Source organism: Prionailurus viverrinus, chromosome B4 (assembly GCF_022837055.1).
Source record: "Prionailurus viverrinus isolate Anna chromosome B4, UM_Priviv_1.0, whole genome shotgun sequence".
In the NCBI taxonomy this organism is placed as follows: Eukaryota; Metazoa; Chordata; class Mammalia; order Carnivora; family Felidae; genus Prionailurus; species Prionailurus viverrinus.
Genome location: NC_062567.1, coordinates 19,749,175 through 19,762,967, shown reverse-complemented (window position 1 = coordinate 19,762,967; position 13,793 = coordinate 19,749,175). Strand labels below are relative to the sequence as shown.

General features: G+C 47.9%; 1 protein-coding gene across 17 annotated transcripts in view; it reads right to left on the bottom strand.

The window, feature by feature from the left end:
- Nucleotides 1–686: 686 nt before the first annotated feature.
- KIAA1217 (KIAA1217 ortholog) overlaps nucleotides 687–13,793 on the bottom strand; it is a 303,651-nt gene continuing 290,544 nt past the window's right edge. For 10 of the 17 annotated variants that reach the window (XM_047865667.1, XM_047865669.1, XM_047865666.1 and 7 more), the window contains 5 exons: nucleotides 12,178–12,297; nucleotides 8,369–8,446; nucleotides 6,662–8,257; nucleotides 6,020–6,142; nucleotides 3,623–5,315 (listed from right to left, as the gene is read on the bottom strand). In XM_047865667.1, coding sequence (XP_047721623.1) covers nucleotides 4,815–5,315; nucleotides 6,020–6,142; nucleotides 6,662–8,257; nucleotides 8,369–8,446; nucleotides 12,178–12,297 — 2,418 coding nt within the window. In that variant the 3' untranslated portion in view covers nucleotides 3,623–4,814. Of the gene's footprint in view, nucleotides 699–3,622; nucleotides 6,143–6,581; nucleotides 8,258–8,368; nucleotides 8,447–12,177; nucleotides 12,298–13,793 lie in introns of those variants that run through there. The other 7 variants (XM_047865682.1, XM_047865680.1, XM_047865674.1 and 4 more) reach the window with 6 other exon arrangements.

The window sequence follows — 13,793 nt, the reverse complement described above, 5'->3', positions numbered from 1 at the left end:
TCCCTCGCTCTCTCAAAATAAATAAACATAAGAAGAAGAAAAAAAAAGACACCCCATCCTCTCACTCCCGGGCCCCTGCTGTCCTAGTGCGAGACTGTGGTTCCCAGCCCTGGCTTCCCATTAGAATCGCCCGGAAAGGTCTGACAATCTGCTGCACGGGCGGAGCCTCTGTCCCCCTCGTTTAGAATCTCTGAGGGTGTGACCCAGGCCTCTGCATCTTTAAGGGTTCCCATGTGATCACAGGTGCAGCCAAGTTTGAGAATCTGGGCCACGAGTCCCCATTTATTCCAAATGCCAGATCCGGCTTCCTTGGGTTCTTCCGTCACCAGGGTGGATCCCACTGGCCATCCCTGTTTTCCCCATCCTGTCCCTAGTCAGAGAGGAGACCGTGGCGGGTGAGAGCCCTCGTTCTAAATGATTCAGCACCTTGCTAATCCCAGAGCTTCAGCAGTTAGAAGAGAGAAGTCTGTTCCCACCCATCTGCTCAAGATTTCCTGTCCCTTTCCTTTTTTTTTTTTTAAATGTTTATTTTGAGAGATAGTGCATGATTGGGGGAGGAGAGAGAGGGGGAGAGAGAGAGAGAGAGAGAGAGAGAGAGAATCCCAAGCAGGCTCTGCACTGTCAGTACACAGCCTGACTCTGGGCTGAAACTCAAAAACCAGGAGATCATGACCTGAGCAGAAATCCAGAGTCAGATGCTTAACCCACCGAGCCACAGAAGTGCCCCTGTCTCTTTCCTCCTTAAACCAAATGCTTAGAGCTTGGTTTTCTTTTGTCCTTAATCACTTGCTCTGGCAGGCATGAATGGAGAGCACACACATGCTGATATGGATAGGGGTGTCATGCAAAAGTTCCAGAAATGGCAGGCCATTCAGGCGCCCCGAGCTCTGGGTTTGGCCCCTAATGCTGTCTTGTGGAGAAGGGCTCGCGAGGCCGGATCCTTATGCCTTCCAGGTTGGCCCTGACTTTTTCCAACAACGAAGTGTGTGTTCAGTATTCTATGCCAGTGAGTCTCGGCCAAAGCGGTTCTGCTCGTTAGGGACAAGTGCAGGTATTTGTGGAGAGCTCTGTAGCTGTCACCGTGATGAGGCAAAGCTGGCATCGTGCGGGTGCGGGCCAGGGACGCCAGGCGTCCTGCAATGGGCTGCCAGGAACTGTCCCCCGCGGCAGGACCTGGTAACACCCCGCCCAACATTCATGCGAGCGAAAAACCTATTTACAACGATCTGCACCTGTAGGCCGATTCTGCTTTAAAAATAAGCTTTTAGGCATTCTTGGAAAGATGCAAAAAAAATTTTTTTTTCACTCAACAGAGTGTTGCATCTGAAAAAAATATTCTCCGAGATAAACCCTAGGGGCTCCTCAGATTCGTGCGACCGTCCGTCAAGTCGGTGCCATGGGCTGGATGCACAAGCAGGGGCACATCTCGGGTTCTCCTCTGTGCCTGGAGATAATAACGGAACCTCCCTCAGAGGACTGTTGAGAAGATTAGATGCGACATATAGAAAATTCTTGACAGAGCCAGACACACGTTGCACCTTCAGCAAAGGTTAGGGTTGTTGTCTTTATCACGGATAACCGGACACTCGTCCCGCTCTTCCAAAGGCTTCCATCTGGTTGCAGAGAAGAAGTCAGACTGCGGGAGTCCAGAGGAGAGGCCTTTCACAGAGGTGATGGCATGTGGCCCTCTCTGGCATGACACACAACTTTTAACAGTGTTGCAGCATTACAGAGGTTGCTTTTCTTTCGGCGTCATGACTGCAACTCCTTCCAAAGTCAAGCAAAACAAAGAAATTTGCACAGGAGAAAAGCCAGGGCCCTAGAATCATGGCTACTAAAGACCGGTCCTTTTGTGAGGTTGCATTTTCAGGGTCAGGAGAAGGTGCACCCCAAATCACCCTGCCCAGACTCCTCAGATGGCAGGAGGAGTTGGTGTCCATCCCTGAGCTGAGCACCCAGGGCAAGACCCGTGAAGAGAAGCAGACACATCCTCTGGGCTCCCAGAGCAGTTCTGGCCATGCCTGTCCCCCAGACCGCTTCCCGAGGGCCCCCCCTCTGCAATTTGAAGTAGCTTCTTCCCCTCTCCATGGCTCTGAAGATGCAAAAGCATTTGAGAGCGACCAAGAAATTTTCTTTGGAGGGGGAGCGGAGGAAGAAAGACTGCTTCAACCAAAAACTCAAAAGGTGGTATCGCAGAAGCAACCGGGTGACGTTGTTGGGGAAACGCACCATGGACCACAGGCCCCTGTGCAGTGATCTCTGCTCCAGAGAAGATCATGTCCAAAGATAATAAAGTGATTGCACGAGCCCTTTTGAGGAGAGAACGTCAGATCTGCCAGGGCTCGTGGCCGTCCAGCTGGAAACAAAAGCTCATCCTGATGACCTGAAGGCAAGAAGATCAAGTTATGCTCGGCACACTCCACCTAGAAGGCAGCGGAGCACATGAGGCAGACTTATGCCAAATGCTTCATTTGTCGAAGTGCCTAGCGTTGGTGGCCAAGTCCTTGATCCTTGTGTCTGTGAACGTATCAACAATAACTGCCGTCCGTTGCCTATCAAGGGCCAGGTATCATGCTAAGTGTTCTGCATGTATCACCTTTTATTTATTTATTTTTTAATGTTTATTTATTTTTGACAGAGAGAGAGACAGAGCATGAGTGGGCGAGGGGCAGAGACAGGGAGACACAGAATCTGAAACAGGCTCCAGGCTCCGAGCTGTCAGCACAGAGCCCGACGCGGGGCTCGAACCCACGGACCGAGAGATCATGACCTGGGCCGACGTCGGTCGCTTAACCGACTGAGCCACCCAGGCGCCACTACCCTGTGGATTTTAACATAATGCAGTTGTTGAGTTGTTGTAGGACATGATTGAAATGTCGGAACATTTTATACCTAAAAGCTGTAAGATGACGACTTTCCGGAGCCCTCCCCCAAACACGTGATTCATATAATGTTAACATGTAATTTACACGATGAGTGGACCTATAACATAGATCTGATAAAGGCATCCCAGATCTGTAAACTTGAAGCTCACGGACACCGACAACCAGGTGCTCAGGTAATACTCGTTTTCCCTTTACATCAAACCAAGTTAAATATTTTGGAGGCCAAAAAGAATATGAAGCAGTTTCCTGACACTGTTCTTGTCGATTGCACACTCCTGGTGGTATTTTCACCGACTGTTACCCACAGTGTAATAATGTTAGCTAGCGTGTGTCTTTCTCCACCAACAATATTTTTTGACACTGAGAACTCGAAAAAAATCATAGCGATAAAGATGCTTTATTTCTACTTGACTTCTACTGGAAATTTAAAAAGAAAAGGTAGGAAGAGCCCCTCTTGTAAACGAGGGTGGAAACTCTGGACCCAGGTTTGCTTTCTGTTAGCCAAACCTTGGTAAAGCCACAGAGGAGAGAGTCAGCAGGTTACATCAGAAGGCACCGCACTCGCAATGAATCGATCAGGAACTCATCATGAATCAGAGAAGGAGAGCTTTCTGAAAGCCAGTCCGTGTCCCGTGACACGTTACTTATAACGTCCTCAAAACCCAAACCATTTAACTTGGTGATAGTTATGTTTGTTCTTTGACTAGGAAGCAGTTCGAGTGACAAGGTACAAAAAATAATAAGCATGCAGCCCTTTATTGAGTTTTGCAAAGCCTCTGCTTATCGTTCTGTATATTACATGACTGTGTTATACAAATGCATTTATTTACAAAAACACTCTATCTGTGCAAACTCGTTGCTTTTTAAAAATGCACGGGTATCCCCATTTCTGCCCATCCCAAGATATATTTTTAAAGCATGCATAAAAATTAACTTTGGTGTGCGAAAACTACTCTGTGCTGCCACATACGGTATTTTTTATTAGGTCTATTTATATATGTACAAAAGTTGATCAGTTTACAGAACCGTACAGAAGTGTACATGTTTAAAATCCACAATGCAAGAGTGTGGGTCACCAGGTCTCAGGAAACAAAGGAAGGGTTTAGATACTGGAAAGGAAACAACTAGAGAATCCCAATATGTTAAGAGAAAGAAACAAGAGAAAGAAAGAAAGAAAGAAAGAAAGAAAGAAAGAAAGAAAGAAAGAAAAGCAAAGAAAACTAGCTTGCTTGGGCTGCAAATTATTATACATAATTCTCACGGCAGTGCAATAGGTTTGATAAACTGCCTTCTACATATGCCTCGTGTCGGCTCGTATAGAAGTTCACTGGCTTTTTGTCTAGCACGCTACTTTCAAATGTACAATGCTATAGTATCAAAATGTTTTTGGCAAAAAAGATCTTGAAAGGAACCATGACGTTCTGACAAAAATAGAAATCTGTAATAAAGCTAAATAACACCAAAATAAAAGGAAATATTATAGTATCTGTTTTACAATTTGTATAGATAGTCACGCTTGTGTATTTCTCGGTTTCACGTCTAGTCTCCGTAATGAAAAATATTTTTGTACAAAACATACTAAAATTCTGGAATCATACATGTTTTACATGCTGAGTACATTTTCCTCCCCGTCTCTCACACACCCTTCTCTCCTGCCAGCCACTCTTTTCGTAACACATGCTTACTTCATTGGACGGGTATCGGCTATAGACAGTAAACACTATGTAATTACAATAGCAACGAAGAAAACAAACAAGCTTCACTGACATCTATTAATCCAGTATTTAGCACATACTTAGCATTAAGCCTCAAACAGTACGGCAATATGTTACATTCGCTTGGGAAGACAGTTGTGGAAGACTGTCGAAAAACATTTTTTGTGTGTTTTTTTAAAGGTAACTCCGACTTTCACCTAACAGGATTTGGCCTTTAAGAGGTTTCCTTGGCTGTGGATGGGGTGGCTTTGCTTGAACTTCCGTTCTGTGCCTTGTAGCTGGTGAGGCCGGGAGTGTGGATGGTCCTGATGCTCTTGGCACCTTGATTCAGTGAAGTGGGGGAGGCGGGGGAGGGCGGGGAGGAGGAGGAGGAGGAGGGGGAAGGGGCTGCTCGGCCGTTTTGAGTCTGCAGTGAGAATGAGAGATGGTGGCCTTTACCTGTATGAGTGGGGCTCTGAAACTTTAAGGAGCCATTAGAGACAGAGGGGATGAGGGAGGCAGAGGGAGCAGATCGTCCTGTTTGGGGGCTGAGAGGGTTAGAAGTAACCGGTGGTTTAGTAGCAGGTGGAATAGGCAAGTTAGAGCTGTCACCACTAGAAGAGGGCAGAGAACTGCTTTTCCCAGAGCTGGGAGAAAGGGCTGGAATCTTAGAAGCAGGTAAGGAGGGGAAAGTAGGCTTACAGTCCCCACCAGCTTTCTTAGCACTTCCATTAGCCTGCAAATAAAGATGGCGGGAGACAGTTTGTCAGAAAGCTGGTAACACGATCAAACCACAGGGTCTGGCAACACAGCCCTTCTGAGAATGACTAAATAAAAGAAACCAAATCAAACCAAACCAGTTCAAGGCCTGAGCTAAGTTCTTGTTGTGCTGCACTGGACCTGGGAGAGACCCCCAAAGTACAAGAGCGGAGATGTGTAGAACGGGAGGAAAGGAAGAACGGCGTAGGTGAGAAGAGGCACACCATCCCGCTACCGTTCCCGGGTGCTAGGTCGGCCATGCGTCTGGGTGATTACTGGGGTGGGGCGGGGGCATCGTGACGGACAGTTAATGTGCCTCTAATGCAATGCAGTCAGCATATACACGTTAGTACTGGTGACTTTCAGGGCAGCTCAAGGACAGGTCTGACTCGGTTTCCCGAGGTGTTCTGATGAACCACTACATTCACCCAAAGAAAAGCCGACGGGCCCGGCACCGTTAAACTTTGGAGTCACAAAGTAAAAGATGTTTTATTGCAAGCATGCAGAAGCGTGGTGAAAAGTTTAACGAAGGTTTTTAGACTTTCTTCATGCCCCAGATCCAGGGTGTCTACGTAAACCATATCTTACAAAGAAAACATGATATTTGGTATAAACTAAGTCAGTGACTTGCTTCTTAAACGCAACAGTGTCCATCCCAAATTGGGTTTAAGGTAAAACTACCTGACGGTATTGGCGGGGGTCCTGCAGTTTGGACTGCTTGCCAGGCTTGTCCAGGCTTCCGGGTCTGTTCTTGGAACTCATGGGGACCGGCATCCTGCTCGTCTGTGGGGTCCCGGTGGCGCCCTGTGGGAAGGAGCAGCGGGAGGGGAAGAGAAGGAGAAGCACGTGAGCAGATTGTCACGCAAGCTCTCCCACTGTGTGCAGAAGCTCAACGTGAGAAGCCACAGCCCTACATGCAGGACAGATCTAGGAGACGGACATCAGGAGACACCGCTGGGGTTAATTTGAAGAATCAAACAGGATGAATCTGCTCCACTACTGATCAAACGGATTTTAATGTGAGTATCAGAGCAATCATTTCAACAGCACATGACTGACCCAGCGTCCTCTGCGTTTACCCAACACCAATCAGCAACAGAGGTAAAAAGAGAATCAATTAGCTGTTAGACACCTAGTTGTTGTTGTTTTGAAGGTGAGGGAGAAAGTGTGAGAGAAAGGGATCGTGGCGAACAGACAAAAATAAAACCACAATGAGCCACCTGAAAGGAAGCAAGTAAATCACAAGACACCTGTTGCTAATGGTGATTATGGCAGATGTAAGAAAGCAGCTGGGTCTTTTCGTTTTCCATCAGACCAAGATACCTTACGTGAGGCTGAAGGTACGGACGAGGGGGGCTCTAGGGCAGTGGGAGCTTCATCCAGAGCTAGCAGGGAGCGGGGAGAGGCCTCTTGGGCTATGTGGGCTGAGCTTGCAACAGAATCTCTGTTGGAAGAGCATGAAGCGTCCACTAGGGCTCTTGGACTCATTTCACTGATTGTGGTTTCAAGCTGTTTGATGGTCTGCTCCAGGCTGTCCAGCGTCCTGTAGGTATTTTTTCTAATTTCGTCAGTTCTGGAAATCACAGATGCGTTCTCTGCACTGGGCGGCTCTGGTCTCCTAAGCATACTTTTGGGGGCGTCTTCAGGTTGGGACCTAGTGATTTCAAATCGTTTAGCTTCCTTGTGCTGCTTCAAAGTGCCGTCCTCCTCCTCCTCCTCGTAGACCACCACCTGCAGCGTCTTCTTCCCCGTTTTGGTTCCCGTGCGAATTGCCTGAGTGAGAGCAGCCAGTTGCTTTTTAGGGAATTTGAATTTGAACTTTTTCTTGGGGCTTTCAAACTGGTCATCCGTCACGTCACCCTTGCTTTCTGCACTTGGAGAATCTGCGTGGCTGAACCTGCTCAGCTCGTTCTTACTCGTTTCCTGTCCTGGGGGTTCAGCCTCTGGTGAAAGGCAGTGTGGCTGGAATTTACCATCAGCCTGCTGCCCTGATCCGGGGCTGCCGGATGCAACCTTCTTATGCAACTTTTGGGAAGTGTTATTCTGGAGTACAGGGTCTCCGTTTTCCTCCTCCTCCTCCTCCTCTATCTTTTCCTCTGTCATCATCCTCTCTAATTCCTCGTCGCATTCCTCGAATATGGTTGAAAGTCTCTTATATGCAGACCGGATGTCCATGGGCTCGTCAAAAATGATGATAACTGGTTTCTTGTCTAGGCACACGACTGGCTCTTCGTTTTCAGCTCCTTCTTGTGGGGATGTTGCTTCTTTCTTGGCGTCAATGTTAACCGTCTGTACATCTTCCCCCTTTTGGCTCACTATGTCGCGGACCTCCCCACTGGAGAGCACCTGGACGGCAGTTTTGGTGATCATGAAGGCGATGTTGTCGGTGGTCGCATTTTCTTCAGTGGGAGAACTTGGTGTCGATTCTCCGTCCTCGCTGGAGTTCACGCTAGCATGCCGTGCCCCCTTGGGTCTTAGAGCAACCTGGCCGAACTCTGTCATGTGAACCTCTTGATCTTGAGTTCTGACATCACACGTGCTCAATTCAGTTGACCTAGCGGGAGAGGGAAGGTCACACCTATCTGCGTTTTCCTGTCTTTCTAGTCTCATCTCCTTCGTCTTTCCATAATTCATCTTCTGATTCTCAGCGTCAGGCACAGGGTACTGCAGTCCTGAGCTCTTAGGTCCTTTGTTTATTTCATCTAATGAACAAAGGCCAGAGTAACTGGGATTGACCTTAGACACATTTTTCTGGGTATAGTTTCTACTGTCTTTAAATAAACGTTTGCCGGATATGGAATTTTCCTTCTTTAGGATGTCTGTTTTATACTCTGATGTTCTTGATGCATCAGAAACACTATTCTCCATTGCTATTTCCCATTTAGGATGGTCAAGGGGTGTGAGAGCCCCTGTGGGAACCTGAGAGGGAAGTGGAGGAGGGAAACCACACACATTAATCAGAACAGGATCTGCGAAAGGGGGCCATGAATCTGCATGGTATCCGTCGGAACGCAGATTTGCTAAACTCACCTTTCGGGATTCCATTTGGGGGCCGTTTTCATATTCGACATCAGATTTCCGAACGTCTTCATGGAAAAATTCCAAATTCTGGTAGAATAGTGTAGGACATGTTACTGCACAAAACCACATCCCCCCCAAAGTGGACTATAACTAAATGGTTCCTTTAATCACACTTCCAGAACCTGCGGGCCAAGCACATCTGCCAAAGCCTAGACAGCTCTACCTTGGCTGGCTTTGTTGTTCTCCAGCTTCCAAACACGCCCTGTGTTCGCACGAGACGAAAATCTCAATTAGCAAAATAGTTTAGGGATTTGCAAAATTGGTGAGGGAGTAGTTAAGAGAATAAAAGGATCGATTCTGTATCCACACGTTCTCTCTCCAGCATCTGATTGTGAGCTTAGCAGAATCGAAAACGGGAAGAGAGGTGTAGCACAGTAGAAAGCACAGTATCTCGGCAGGCAGAAGCTTTTTGCTTCTAATCCGGCTCTGCCCCTTAACTGTGTCACCTTCACTTTCCTGGGCCTCCGTTTTCTTGTGTATAGACTGGGGAACTAGATCAGAACCCTTCCAGCTAGTTGTTTCGGTACTATCTCTGCTGCTTTTCTGGAAACTGTCCTATAAGGACTCTGCCCCACTTGGGTGTAGTACTTGGAGATGAAATGAAAACCTTATTTTTCCCTGTTCAAATGACAGACTGACAGTGTATTTGCAGTTTGCACTTGGACTTGGCCAAGTCAAGCGTCACAATAACCTTCAACCTAATAATACCCAAGGCGGTCAAATCCAAATTCAGAATGATAATGCTGCCAAAATACCCTCGAAACACCTCCAAAGCAGATATTGGAGACTACAGCGGTGACTTTGACATCGTAAGTCAGCTTCTAGTCTCTGTATTCTCCGATACAGAGCGAAGGTCCATTTCTGCCGGTGTCACCGAGATTCAGGACGTGAGGACCCAGCAGTGAGGCTCAGGTCCGGACAGTGCTTCACCGGGAAGCGTGGCCTTGTCTGGCCCGTGTGTATCAGCTCCCTTGGGCTCTGCCACGACACTAACACTAGCTGTGCCTTGTCGCTTCCAAGGCACTGCTGCCCTTTCTTCTTGCTGCCCAAGCCCGAAAGGAAGAGGTGGTTACGGGGGGAGGGACACAATCCCGAGAAGGTTGTCTGGCTAAAGCAATGACAACGTAACAAAGCATAATAACCGGGCCCCGCCCAAGTCAACCCACAGCAACCCCACCGCCCTGTTACAAATGGAAAGGATGTCCATACACATTCAAGGAATAACACACAAACACCAAAGTCAGTATTAATCACATGGAAACATCGTACGGGATACAAGGTGCATTAGCCACCGGATACCTCCTGTTAAACCTCCCCTCCTCCCGGGAAGGCCCCAAACCAGTGCAACAATTCGGCCGGTGCAGACGAACAACATGAGGTCTTTTGTGGGATTTTAAATTTGGATCATTAAACAACTCACACATCCAATAAAAGGTTTAAGAAGAAAAGCAAGAGAGGTTTCGGACTAAGGTTTCAACCCCAAACACGGAGGCAGCAGAGCATGCTAGGACTTGAGTGAGAATTTACCCCTGAATTGGAGAAGGAGTCGACATGTAATCTAGACACAACACGTGCACAGCTGACGTTCTTCTGGCCCAGTGCCTGGGGTCAGCGCTGGCATCTGTCTGACTGGTCAGGGCCCATGCCATACCCACTGCTAAGTATTTCAAATGTCACCCAGAGACACACGTATTTTAAAAGGGGTGTGGTAGCAGGAATACTCCGATGAAAGCCACTAAGGTAAAGATGTCAAGGGTAGGTTTCACATGACCTGTTACTTTTGTTACTGGGCTAGAAAAAAAGAACGAAATTATCACAACAAGTGCATTAACTGTATCCAGGGTAGCTCGGTCACAATTGTCATGTCATCTCACAATGATATCTCAGAGGTAATCTTAGAGGGTCAAGACTGCGTAAAATGTGGTTAAACCTCTTAATGTCTGTTTATAAGTAGGTCCTGAGGTTTGGATTGTTCAGAAAACTGTGTAGCAGGCTCTAAATGCATATGGCAATCAAGCAAAATCAGAGACACAGTTATAGGAAAATTGTACACAAGGGAAGCACTAGGCTGGCACCTCATGATGATAAGGAGAAAATTTTAAAGAAATACTTGATTTATAGAAGAGTAGACGAATAGCCCAGGAGGAGTGCTGACAAAAATGTGGGGAGAAGTCTGATACTCATGGTTATTATGAGACAGGTCAATCTGCTGCGTAGAAGTATCTAAAACAAGCTCTTAAGTGCCTATACGGCTCTCACTACAGACTTGGCCTATTATCCGACGGACTCCTGATTGAGGTGAAGGGTATCTAAAGGCTATGGCTTTCTAATTGCAAGGCGAGAAATCTTATGCAACTTTTCAGCCAATCAGCAAAGTTCTACGAGACAACGATGATCTCTAGAGGGATCTTTCGGAAGTTCCCAGTTCCCAGTGTTTCAGACAGACATCGGCCCAGGTATGCCCTGTGACTCAGGATATGCCAGGGCCTTTCATGAGGTGGTTTTACTTAGGGCCACTGTAGGGCAATCCCACAGACTGAAAGAGGAGTATATTTCAAATAGGATGTCATAGGTTCACTTGAAAGTAACAGGAGATTCTCTTCACGAGAAAGATTTAACAGCAATAATCTCATAACCTCTCCTGCTGCACGGAGATGCCCCCAACCCCCCCCACCCCCACCTCGGCAGACCTAGTTTGCAGGAGGCCCTGGGATGGTTGTGAGCCAGGGAGGAGGAGGCCGGTCTCCTTGTCAGGGCCTCACGGCCGGGGGCTGTCAGCCCCAGGACCGCATCTCTTGAAGGATTATGCTAGAATAGCCCTCTGATTCGTGATCCTTCATCTCCCTCACTGAGGCTTCTTTCACGGGGACTGAGGTGCCCACCGGGAGTAGCTATTAGGCTACACTACGGCTGATTTGTTTGACTTTATTTAGGGGAAGCTCGAACCTAGTCCTCGAGAAAAGTGCTAGGACCGGAGTGGGTCACGATAAGCTTTTAATCCTGAAATTCATTCAGATAAGATGGCTTTATGCCCAAGAATCCTAAAAGCTCTAGAGCCAACTCAGAAAGTTGAAGCTCACACATTCAGGCTAATGTCCTTTCCCTAAAGTACTTACGTAATGACGGTGAACTTTGTTTTAGAGCCCGGACAGCTGTCCTGAAGCCATTAGGACGCCACAATGTGTATGAGCACTGAGCTTACACCGAACTAATTGTCTTGCAAGGTATAGCTTGAGAATTTGTCCTACTTAACGCAAATTCTGTCTGGCGTTCCTGAACACGTGTGCAAACACATATGCGTCGTTTCTACGAGGATACACCCAGGGATGGTGAGCATATAGCTCTGCGGTGTGTTTTTTCCCTACACTCTAAGGCTTGCAGCTACTTCTGACACAGGCGTGTGGGATCTAGAAGACACGTTAAGAATTAGAAAAAGGGCTACATACTTGACTGATGTTTCCATTTACTTCTAGAGTTCTAGAAAATCTTGCAAGGGGGATACTCTTTAGTTTGGGAAGATAATGCCCAAGTTCTGCATAGACTATTACAGGAACACCAGTGCACGCTGGGAACCCGAACCAGGCATCTCTGATTAAACCTAAGGCTGTGTCTCCGTTAGTTTAAAAAAAACAGAACAAAACAGGTGAGAGGGAAAAAGAGGGCACACAAAGAAGGACAAACGCAGGAGCGGTGTTAGTGTCAGAGCAAGGAAAGAAGGGCCATTCGACTGTGTGGCAAATGTGTAACTGCCACGTTACCTTCTTCTCCTTGGGTGGGACTGTGGCCCCCGGCCTAGTGTCTTTAACGTGACTGTCAGCCCGGGACTGCTCAGCATGACTGTTTGAATTTACATCCATAAAGGAACACTTCTGGAATGCCTAAGGGATTAAAATACTGAGGTTAACAGGGATGCCGGCGTAGTGAGGAGGGAGGAGGGAACAGACAGGCAGTCTGGAGGCGTGGAGACCCCAGCCTAGTCCTGCCGAGCGGTCACACCAGGGACGGGGAGGCGGCGCCACAAAACCTGGTTTGGCATTTGGCCTCAGAGCAGCAAAGCTGAGCTCTGAGCCAGAGGCAGAGGCTTCCTCACTGGCTGTGCCACGGCGTGATAAATGGACAGAACCCTTGGAACGCATGCCCTTCGCGGGGTGTCTGGGTGCCTCGGTCGGTTGAGCGACTGATTCTTGATCTCAGCTCAGGTCTTGATCTCACAGTTTGTGGGACTGAGCCCCGCACTGGGCTCAGCGCTGAAAGCGTGGAGCCTGCTTGGGATCCTCTCTCCCTCCCCCTCTCTCTCTGCCCTTCTCCCCTGCTTACACTACTCTCTCGTGCAAAATAAACTTTAAACAAACAAAAAAAAAGAATACAGTAGTAACATAGTAACAGGTACTCCCACATTCTAAGGTGCTCTGAGGTGCATTTAGAATAAAGTGATGCTCCTGAGTGCCCATGGGGTTCTGAGCTGCCTGCTTTCTGCCTGAGCTTCTAGATCTGTCCTAGAAAACTATCAATTTCAGTTCTAGGAGTCCACCCCAGTTTGGGTGAACAGTGGGTGAGGGAGGCCGGTCCTCAGACAAACAGAAAGCACAGGCTGTGTCTGCGGGGCAGAGAGGGAGTGACAATACGGTCACGAAAGCAGGAAAGATGAAGAACCCAGCACCCAAGCTTCTTGAAATCAGTGGCTCTCAATTCAACTACATGTCACCTAGTTAAAAAAAATTTTTGTTACCCAGGCCTCACACAGAGAATAATTAATTCAGAATTAATTCACAGGCCTTTTTTTTTTTTTTTTTAAACTCCCCCAAATAATTGAAACTTGCAGTCAGGATTAAAGATCAGCTATTTCGATGAAAAATCCCAAATAACTGCCTCAATATTTTCTTACTGTCAAATATGGTCCTTTGGAAATACCTCCGCGGGCAGAAAGAATATCCCAGGCCCGTGCCAAGTTGACTGTTTCAGCACGGGTCCTAAAACATGACTTGAGCCGACGCCTGGGACCTTCCCCGGCCTGCTCTTCTGTTTCTCTGCTTGTTCCTTCTTCCTGAAGCCGGTGTGCTGGCTCCTCCCTTGCGGTCTCTCAGACACCCCAGTCCTAGAGGGCCCTGGAGATGCCCATGGAGGCCACCTGCCATCTCCGCTGGGCTGTCAGACCCTGGACTTTGGAGCCTCTGGTTTTTTCTGACGCCTGGTAACACACAGCAGGAAACTGTTCCACAGTCACACCCAGGAGGCCGCATCTGCTCCCTGTCCTGCCTCGGGGGCATCTAAGTGCAGAGCCCAAGTGCGCGGCTGACCTTCTGATGCAGCGGGTAGGGTCCCTACCCCAGAAGGAGGGCTCTTGGCTTTGGTTAAGTCAGGCTTAGAGCACTTG